At 34.8% G+C, this 11,546-nt stretch overlaps 1 gene segment (V, D, J or C); it reads right to left on the reverse strand.

The window, feature by feature from the left end:
- trgv2 (T cell receptor gamma variable 2) overlaps nt 1–10,974 on the reverse strand; it is a 29,802-nt gene extending 18,828 nt beyond the window's left edge. The window contains 2 exon segments of the V gene segment in view: nt 10,507–10,833; nt 10,907–10,974. Coding sequence covers nt 10,507–10,833; nt 10,907–10,949 — 370 coding nt within the window.
- Between the last annotated feature and the right edge of the window lie 572 nt (nt 10,975–11,546).

Here is an 11,546-nt window from a genome sequence, read left to right on the forward strand (position 1 = left end):
CGAGGTCCCGACTCTCTGTGGTCGTTAAAAATCCCAGGATGTCCTTCGAAAAGAGTAGGGGTTTAACCCCGGCATCCTGGCCAAATCTGCCCACTGGCCTTTGTCCATCCTGGCCTCCTAACCATCCCCATATTCAATTGGCTGCATCACTGTCTCCTCTCCACCAATCAGCTGGTGTGTGGTGTGCGGTCTGGCGCAAAATGGCTGCCGTCGCGTCATCCAGGTGGATGCTGCACACTGGTGGTAGATGAGGAGATTCCCCCCACTGTGTAAAGCGCTTTGAGTGCCCAGAAAAGCGCTATATAAATGTAAGGAATTATTATTATTATTATTATTATTATGTCCCACTGCTTACAATTGTGACTGTGTGTGTGTGTGTGTGTGTGTGTGTGTGTGTGTGTGTGTGTTTTATTATTTCAAAAAGGTCTAAAAGTGTTGTAGTCTTTGGCCAAGAAATTCAACTTTTTAATGAAAAATAAATTGTTTTAATTGAAATATATTAGTCATATCACCAGATCAGTTAACATACATCCTCCTGAAAATGTAAGAGGTTGAAAATGTTAATACTTACAACAGTGACTGGTACAGTAGGTATAACACATTAAAACAACTGAATTATAGTGCAGTTCTGACAATGCTGCATAAAACCCAATTTAATCAAAAGGAGGCATAAAGTTTGTGTTATAGAGGTCTAGTAAAATGCATATTCTCAAAAATTGTGACTAAATGGGTTAAGGGAAGGCCTTCAACATACACTAACATCATTTTTTTCTGAAAATGGTATTTTTGAGCAATTCTTGTCACATGTGTATTGTGTAGCTTGATTGACTTATGATTTTATAGCCTATTAAAAATATTTATCAGTATTATTATTGTATATTCCCAGCAAAGAAATCTGGCCTAGATTTCGCTTGAAGCATGTGGGACAATCATGACCTGGGTTTGGCAGAGGTGGCACCATCTTTAAGGTGGCACACAAGACATGGGCCAGATATCAAATGTAGTATTTGGTCCAGATGTTAAAAAAGATATGTGGGCCACATGAGTTTGGCCCGTCTTGACCAACTTTTAAAATACATTTAAATTACTTTTGAGTAATAAAACTATATTCTACTTATCAGGTTGCTTTGAGAAAAAAACATGCCCATAATGCAGCTAAAGCGGAATGCTTCATGGGTTTATCAATTTTATTGCAGTCGGGACACACCAACCTATCCGGCCCAGTTCAGTCCCACTTATTGGTTAAAAAAAGACTTGGCCTAGATATGGTCCATTTTTGAAGCCAAACTTGGTCTAGTCATGTACCGTAATTCACTGCAGCATGTATACCAAGCAAAAGCTGATTGTGTGGGCCAGAGCTGGGCTAGAGAAAATTTGCTATGGCTTATATACACTAATATTTTCACACTTTTTGCAGAACTCATATTTCTGTTCAGTCAAGTGCTTAGATTGATTTAAATTTGCTGATTGTAGCAATAGAGCAGATGAATTATAAATATATGACTATTGAGTGTATTATAAGTAGCAAAGAATTCTGGCCCAATTTGGCATAAAGCTGGCACAGCAGGCATTCATCCGGCACTGGTATACAACATGTGAACCAAACATGGCCAGTTTGACAGAGGTGGTACCGTCTTTAAGGCGGCACACAATACTTTGACCAAAGGTAAAATGTAGTGTTTGGCCCAGATGTTAATAATTGATGGGCCATGTAAGTTTGGCCTATCTTGACAATTTCTTGACCATTTAAAATACATTTCTAATATTTTTGAATAAAAAATAAAATTTTACCAAACAGATTGCTTCGAGAAAAAAAGAGCAATGCTTCATAGGTTTATCAATTTCATTGCAGTTGTGATGCGTCAACATATCTGGTCCAGTTCAGGCCCAGTTATGGGTTATTAACTTGGCTGAGACTTGGGCCAGACATGGTCCATGTTTAGTCAATGTCTGGCATCAAGACTTGGTCCAGTCATGTACCATAATTCACTGCTGCATGTGGGCCAAGCAAAAGCTGATTGTGTGGGCCAGAGAAATTTTGATATGGGAATGTATGCTAAATTAGGTGTAAAAATGAATGTATAAATTTAGGTTTATGGCAAATCTGTAAACATGAAATGCATTTTAAAAGATTTATAACTATGACCTCGATATACCAAAGAGGAAATAACAATAAATAACATTTAAAAAACAGCAACATTATTTTATTTTTATTGTGGTAGATTGTGGGTTCCAGCATAGTAAATACTATATTTATTTATATTAAGACACATTTTTGTAACATTTAAAATAGCGTTTTAATCTAACAACAATAACAAGATTAAAGCTGTCTGCTTCTGCTGTTGTGCCAACTGCTAATGAAGGGTTTTTGTAATGGTTTCCTCTGACAGTAAGCACTGTGCTTTCCACTCCAGAGCGCGCAGTAAAATGTTCCTTCATCATCTGTCGTCAGCGTTGAGATAGTCAAAGTCACTTCCCCGCGATCCAGCGACCCAGAATATCTACGGCTCACATCGGCATCATTTTTGGCTGATGTGGTTTTAGCCTCGTAATACATTAATCGCTGGAAAGCTCCCCCTTTACTCGCTTTGTACCAGTGCAAAGCATTGGACTGAAGCGTCGATGCATCCACTTGGCATTTGATTAGAGCAGTTTTACCCAGTGTTCTGATTACCAGAGGTTTCCTATGAATAATATTTTGTCCATTTACACAACCTAAAACCAAAAGAGAAACAATTAAAACTTGCGAACACATATCAATTAGTCTATCTGAAATTAACCATATTTAAAGCTTATATTTTAAACGTTTAATTTATTAAAAGTTACCCAAGAACAGCAGTTAATCTGAAATTGGAATCAAATGAATTTATAATAAGTAAGCTGTGTTTATAATAAATAATAAACAAATGATCAAATTTTTAATAAATAATATTAAAATGTAATACATAAGATGTGTTTATTTTTGTTTTTAAATTATTGTGCTAAGTGAAATTCATCAGATAAAGCAAAAATAACGCAAAATTAACAAAAAAATTAACAACAATAAAAGGAAATTACTTTTTAGCAAAAATGTTAACAAATCTCACCTACAACTACTAACAACCCAAATGTTATAATTCCAGACACTGCCATGCTGCATCTGTCGACCAAGATGCAAGTTTGAAGAGTTATGAACAGCTAATGAAAACAGCCCTGTGGTTTCCTCTTTACACATTTCTTCTCGTCATCACTATGGCATTGTTTTTCACACAACTTAAACTTAATAATTGGCAAACAGCTTTTAGTTCCTCTAAAGGGACTTGTTTAAATAAAAAAGCAGGTCAGTGTTGAGTAAAATTTAGATAAAAAAAAAAAAAATGGCACAGTATAGCTTACCTAGAGTGTGTTTTTACTGTTAAAATAGTAAACAGTATACATTTGAATGAGATAAAAAAATGCCAGACTCAGTGTTTTGTAAAAAAAAAAATATTACAATAAATAGAAATAAATAAAAACTTTATTATTTCAATGATTTTAGAATTAAAACATTTGTTGAATACTGCAATGCCTATAAAGTAGAACTGATTTTTTTTTTATAATTTTTTTTTGGGGTTTTCATCTTTATTGGAAAGCACAGTAGTAGAGAGTATTTGTAATGTGAAGTAGGACACTGACAACAGAGTGCATCTAAACGCAGATTTATTTACAAAGAATGGTCAGGCAAGCAACAGTCAACACAGGAGCAAACAGATGTATACGGGCAATCCAGAGTCGTGGTCAATACACAGGTGAATAGTCAAAAGGCAGGCAGCATATGAGGTAAACAAACAAAACAAAGCAAGGTTCAAAGACGGAAGGCAAGGCAAGGAAACCGCATCATAACGTTCACAATTCAGTATAACAAGACTGTCTCAAAGTGAGCTGTATATGTGTTGTGTAATCAGTACTTGAGCAGCATTAACTTTGTGAGTGTAATCAATTTAGACTTCGAGCAGGTGTGTGTGTGTGTGTTGCATGACAGGACTTGTAGTTAATGTGAATGTTGAAGTTTAGATCTCTGGGGATTGTTAGAGTATTGACAGGAAGGTTTGGAGGACAGAAAGAGGGGAAGAATCAGCATAGGACCTTGAGGCAGGAATTTAACTTGTGTCACCATGAGCACTGGAGTGCATGTGTCGACGTAACCAATACGCCATTAGCCCTGACTGAACTGACACAATGTTATCCACTTGCATGGTTTATGAAATAAACATCCAGTCAAACATGAAGAGGAATCGTGCAGCTCTTCTGGTACAGTAAACCGTTTGACATTTTCTAATTTTCATCGCATAAGAACAGAATATATTTTCATCACAAGTGATATTTCAAGCAAGGCTCTCTTTAAACTGAAAATTCCAAACCAATACAATAAATAAACATAAATGCATAATAATATCACCAAACTGTTGAATTACACACACGTATGAGATAGGCCTGCACTCTGTTTATTCATATCGATAAACACAAAGGCAATGGGTTATTTGCACAGCTAGTGTTTTTCAGCCAATGATAAATTTCCCATGAAAGCTTAATGTGACTACTTTAAATTTCATAAGTTTTCTTTTACAGCATCGATGTTGTAATGCAGTTACAATACAATCAGTTAAATAGACTTAAGCATTAATTTATTTTTAAGCATAAAACAAAATGAAAGACAGTGTAACTGCTAGCAGCGTCAAGGTCAGGCAGCTAGCGCAGAAACTCCTTTAAAAATACTGGGGTAAAATATTTTACAGTCATGACGGGAGAAATTGAATTTCATGCAGTGCTTCTTGTCTGGTTTGAGTCCCACTTTATAATGTATATCTATCAGGCAGCGAAGATCACAGATTTAAAAAAGAAAATCAGATCTTAAACGTGGCGATTTTATAATGGAAAGCCAGTTCACCGGAAGTGCTAAGGCTGGCTGGCTGAAATTAAAAGTCAGTGTGCATAATACCCCATTACAGTTTAGATCCAAACAGACCCATAACTGCAGTATAGCCTACAACTTAATTCTTAATGAAAAACTTAAACAAAAAGTTATAATTTAATTGTTAAATATATTATAATTACAATTACCAGTATAGTTTTTGTACAGGATGTGAGTAGATATTCTCAGTGTGGCTGCTTGTGTCCCAGTAGGCGCAGAAGTAAACTGCAGTGTGTTTTTGCTGAGCATCACCCAGTTTTAGGTCATAAAGCTTTCTTCTGTCCACTGTGAAGTCATTTGCCTGAGGATTGTTGGTATCGTAAGTGACAGCACCACCTTCATTGATATAAAGCAGTCTCGATGGGGCTTCACCGTCTCTCATTTGGTACCAGTGGATATAATTCCATGACTGCAAACCTGCCACTTTACAGGGCAAGTATAATGTTTTGCCCGCTGCTTTGCTCAAAGCCTTTTGACCTTGATTCAAAGTCACTCCCAGAACGGCTGCTTAGATTAGCCATAAATTATTATTATGATATTATTTCATAAATGGTTCTTTGAATAAAGTCTTCAAGGCTTCTTTACTTACCTGGGATCTCAGCAAGGAGAACAATATAAATGTATGCAAACATTATTCAACTATTCTGTAGGTGAAAATACATTTGGAGTATTGCTGATTCACTTTTGTGCACTGCCTTGACATGCAAATACAGTTTGCTGATGTAATTTCCTGAGATACAGTTCACAGCACAGATAAACTTTTTATATATAAGTTTATAAATGAGGGCATTTTAGTTGACCTGCACACTTTATTTGTGTAACATATTCTCATTCTGAAAACGTAGCCCTATGTACATTTATGGAGATAAATCATATAGATTGCTTCTCAAAACACTACGGTTGGGTTTAGAGAAGTGGGTGGATGGGTCAACCAGTGTTTTAAAACACTATAGGTTGGATTTAGGCAAGGAGAAGAGGAGGGTAGGTGCTTTGGTCAGTTGGTCAGTCAGTTAGTTGTCAGCGGCCTCTGGTAAATTTACTTGAGAACAGCAGGCGTGAATGGCACTCAGGAAAATTTAAGATCTGAAGAAGCGTACACAGCCACCTCTGGTGGATTTGCGAAAACAAAAACTGCAAAAAAAACGTACCTCCTGGGATGTATTTTGCTCTCTTCATAAATTTATATGAAGTAGGAAATGTTAGTTATATTGGCTCAATCAAGGCTTTACCCTTTTTAAAATATGCATTAATTGAATGCCATAAATTGAGTATCCTAAAAAAGGGCCTGCCATTGGTCCTGTGTGTGTGTAGTTTTTTGAACATAATTTTTTTTTAATTGTCTTTTCTTTGTTTTTAGCAATTGTATTTAAAGTGTATAACCACACAGGCTATTTACCTGCTTTTAGCTTCAAATTTGCTTTGAAATTTAGTTCTGTTTTATAGTTTATTTATTTATTTATTTATTTATTTATAAAAGCTATCTAAAGTAAATGTTTAATTCAATTAAAAAGCTTTCAGTAAATTTCATTTAGTTTTCACCAGCATGGACCACACCACACTTTGAGCTAGACTTTATAGTAGGGATGGGATGGGATGAAAGGGAAGGGTAAGGTAGCAGTGAGATGAAGGGGAACAGAAGTATGAGGATAAACAGTGAACAGGTAGGTAGGTTGATCAGGTGTCCTACGATGATGCGCAGAAACTCAGAAACTTACAGAGATGGTGGTACCATCTCTGTAAAATTTTGGTAGAGTGATTGGACCCCCCGATACAACCTAAGAGTGAGGAAAGGGTTATAGGATTGTTAATGGGAAGCGAGGAAATAGAGGCAGAGAGGGTTCGAGAGAATGAGAAGAGCAGTTCTAGAAGGCTAGTCTGCCTTAAATTAGGTTTTAGGGAGTAGGTGATTGGTTAAGGAGACAAAGTGAGGCATGGTTCTGCTGCCGAACCTTTGTTAACAAGTTAACTCCATAAAAAGAAGTGTTAAGATAAAGTGTTTACATGATCTTTGTGCTATTTAAAAAGAAAACTATGTCTATTTGTCTATTAACACTTTGTATTTTTGACACTTATTCATAGTGATATCTGTAATTGTGCCTACAGGTGTTCACCTGCTTGGCTAAATTATGACTCATGGCTGATTTGGTCATTGCATCAAAAATTGAAAGATAAAAGCAAAAGTATGATCAATAAGTTGAATCCCGCTCTTTTGGCGTTCTTAATGGGCTGCTATCTTATTAAGTGGAAGATTTTTGCACAATGAAACCAATGTTGTTCTTCTAACACACCCACAGTTATAGGAAATCAAATAAAAGATTCAATGTCTCCCCCTTGCTGTTGCTCCAAATCAAACCTCGTTGATGATTACTCTGGGTTTTTGTAATGATTTCCTCTTACAGTTATCACTGTGCTGTTGTTAGAATCCCACTGCGCATAGAAATATGTTCCTTCATCACTGGGCTCCAGTTTTGAGATAGTCAGAGTCACTTGCTTATCACTCACCAATCCAGAATATTTTGGTACGATTGCTGTGCCTCTTTTTGCTCCACCATCGAAATGCATGATCCTTTCTAAACCTTTCTGTGATGTACCTTTGTACAAGTGGAGAGCGTTGGACAGAAGAGACGATTCCACGGTCCATTTGATAATAGCAGTTCTAGTTTTGGCCTTAAACACAACTTTAGCATGTGTAGTTTGTCCATTTAAAAGATCTAAAATCAATGAGAAAATAAAATGCAATTACTGAATGTCTAAAACAATAATTTAAGCATTTATCTTGTGCAATACATATGCTTCAGCTGCATTTCTGACAATTAACGTTAATCAAAACAAATTCACTGAAGTTCATTAACTCAGTTACACATGCTTGAGGAGGATCCAGAGCAACAGTAAAAGTCAGTTGAAATCTGTATAAAGCAATACATCAATAAAACAGTGCGACCTGTATGTATGACTGTAAATCACAAGTATGCATACACTACAAAAAATGTTTTGATAAAATATTATAGGATAGCTGACAAATCATTTTGAATTGAAACCTTGAGGTAGGCCTACGCTAAATCTCCATATCCCAAACTGACAATAGTCCGCTAATTGTAATGAAATGCTGAAATCTCACCTATTAAGGCTAGGGCTACTAACAAAGCAAACGTTATTATTCCAGACGCTGCCATGTCTACATCTGTCTGTCAGGAGTTTGAAGAGTTTTGAAGACTGCAGCCAATCAGAAGGTAATGATGCCTTGTGGTTTCCTCTTTTTGCTTGATGTCATCAGGTGATGAAGATTATTTAGGGAAGATAAACTAATGGGTTCAGTAACATTTCAAGTGTAGTTTATATTTTAGAGTATATGAAGAAGAACTTTTAATTTTCAGTAACCCAGTTCAATCGCTTCTGGTGAACTGTATGCCATTACAAAATCGCCACGTTTAAGGTCTGTTTTCTTTACAAATCAATGATCTTCACTGCCTGATTGATATATAAAATAAAATGGGTCTCAGACTGTACAAGAAGCATGGCATTCAATTCCATTGTTTTGTGACATGTCCTTAAAATATGAAAGTTATTTTACCACAGTATTTTCAATGGAGCTTTAGAGCTTGCCTGTTGCTCCTGGTGGTCCTTGTTGTACACTTAATCAACTAAATTAATGCTTAAGTCTATTAAACTGATTATATTTTAATTACAATACAACATCAATGCTATAAAAGGAACTTTATGAAATTTAAAATTGTCACATAAAATTTTGACTGGAATTTATTGTTAGGAGAAAAAACACCACATGTGCATATACCCAATTACATGTCTTGAGTAAACAGCTCTTTGCTAAAGTGACATCTGCATTTGAGTCATATAAACGTGAAGATGTTAGGCTATAGGTAAAATTCAGTTCAAAAAGTAGGCTATTGAATTATGACATTTTGATACAGTTTGGAAGACAAAGTGTTATTTAAAAATACACTACCTGACAAAAGTCTTGTCGTTGATTCCAGTTGTAAGAACAACCATGGATGGCAACATCAACAGCCTGAGGTATCAAGACATTTGTGCTGCCCATTATCTTACTAACCACAGGAGAGGGCAAATATTTCAGCAGGATAGTAAGTTCTTAAAACAAAGAAGGATTGCTCCAGGATTGGCCATCCCAGACATGATCATTATTGAGCATGTCTGGGGTACGATGAAGGAGGCATTGAAAATGAAGAGATGTATGGATGTCACATAATAATACATAATATACATAAGTCATACATAATATTATTTATTTTTCCACTGCACCATGACTTTACATACTATACTGTACATTATTTATGTTAAGTGACAAGACTTTTGTCTAAGCAAAGTCAGACCTTACAGTTCTAATTAAATAATTAAAAATTAAGGCTTGATTATATTTTATTTTGGTAAAATAAGCGTAATCGAGAGGCCTTTGCCTTTCATATAAGCCACTTCTGATATCAAATAATCAACTAAAAGTCAAGTTATTATTTATTATCCCTAAAACTTGGATAGGTGACAAGACTTTTGTCAGGAAGTGTATAAATGCTGAATTGGTCACAGAGATAAATTGTAGAGAGGAAAAGTATTATGTGCCTTAGCCTAAATATAAAATACAGTGATTGTATTGCGTTAATGAATTTGTTTTAAACTAAAGACTTAATTGTAGTTTCTGCTTCTGTAACTTTGACAAAAGTAAATCATGGAATGAAATAGCTGAACAAAAATGAAGAGAGGTCCAGCAACACTTGTGGTGAAAGGAACTTTATTGTAAACTTCTGTAACTTTCAAATGACTTAATAAACAAACTGCATATGAAAAAGCGTATGAAGTTGCCACACTTGTTACACCTTGAAAATGTAAATATTTTGAGCAAGTTCATCAAACTGAATATTATACACACAAAAAATGTGTTTTTGCTAATTTAAACTACTTATTTAAAATGAGCTAAAACAACACAATTCTTGAGATTTCATTGAGACAACTTAATTTAAGTTCAATCCACATAAATTTGTTAAGAGTGTTAACTTAATCGATTTGTGTTGGCATAACATGAATGAAACATGTGGAATTCATTTTTAGTGTATGCGTATTCAAACCCATAAAACACATAAATAATATAAATGCCTTTATTTAAAAAAAAAAAGAAAGAAAGAAATACCCATAATTCCATCAGAATCCAAACAGTTATAGGCATATATTTTTATGTATCTTCACAACTGTTGAGATGAACACAAATATAAGATATGCTATACACTTAAGATAAATAAAAGATATTGTAAAATCACAATAACTACAGGGACAAGTTCTATTTTGAGTTTGTCATTAAAATGAAAATTACAAACCCTATAAAAATATGATTAAAAAAATGTATAAATAGGCATAAATATTCTCAGCATAAATGAAAGTGACATGTTTTATGAATAACAGACATAAGTGCATTTAGTTTAGATCTAATCATCCATCTACTCTGTGTATTATTGAATCAAACAAAGAATATGATAAATAAAGGTTTCTTATATGTAATGCAGTAATTAGATGTGCTAGTTCTTGTAGAGGGTGTAAATAAATCTTCTCACTGTGTCCTGTTCTTGAGTCGTACTCCCAGGAGGCGCAGAAGTAAACGGCAGCATGTTTGCTCTGAGTGTCACTCAGTTTTAGGTCATAAAGCCTTGTTTTGTCCACTGTGAAGTCATTTGTTTGAGGATTTTTATCATCACGAACAACAGCACCATCTATGCTGATATAGAGTAGTCTTGATGGGGCTTTACCATCTTTTACTTGGTACCAATGGACATAATTAGAAGACTCCAGACCAGTCACTTTGCAGGGCAGATACACAGTTTTACCCGCTGCTTTAACCAAAGCCTTTGAACCTTGATCCAGTTTCGCTCCCACAGCAGCTGCTTTAAAGCAAATTACAATACATTTAAATTAATATAATTTTGTTATAATTGTTTATTATTATATGCCACTTACCAGGAATCTCTAAAAAAAGGATGACATAAATGTAGAAAAACATCTTTCATCTCTGTGAATAAGGTGAATTTGCGTCAGTGACATCTTTCAGTCAGTTTTCATGCTGCTTTTGTACCTCGGGATTGGTTGTGATGTCATTTCCTGAAATCAAATTGCCTTAAAACCTTTTCAAAAACTTTTTTATGTACATTAACTAAATGCCAAATTACTTTAAATTATAGTCACATATACAAAAGGTTTTTCTTTACATTATCCTCATGTCTCTAATTTTATTTTGTATCAATTTTTTGTTTCATAAAAAACATTTAACAACAGATTTTTACCAAACAAGGGAATTTATTATGTTATTTTTCTTAAATTTTAAAGAGCCCTAATGCTGAAATAAATCATCAAAATAGCTCAACAGCACCATCCACTGTAAGACATTCAATTGTTACATTTATTGTTTCTTAAATGTGTTGAGGCGAGGAATAATCGTGGTTGTTGAATTGCTCTTCTGGTTGAACTCTGCCTAGTGACAAACAATGGTTTTCCCTTCCTTTATAAACTTTTAAAGTCTTCTTAACCCTTTATCAGGTGAATAACCATATAACACAATTATTCATTGACACTAGTCATAATTTTGTTTGTCATAACATTT

This window comes from Danio rerio, chromosome 2 (assembly GCF_049306965.1).
Source record: "Danio rerio strain Tuebingen ecotype United States chromosome 2, GRCz12tu, whole genome shotgun sequence".
Taxonomy (NCBI): domain Eukaryota; kingdom Metazoa; phylum Chordata; class Actinopteri; order Cypriniformes; family Danionidae; genus Danio; species Danio rerio.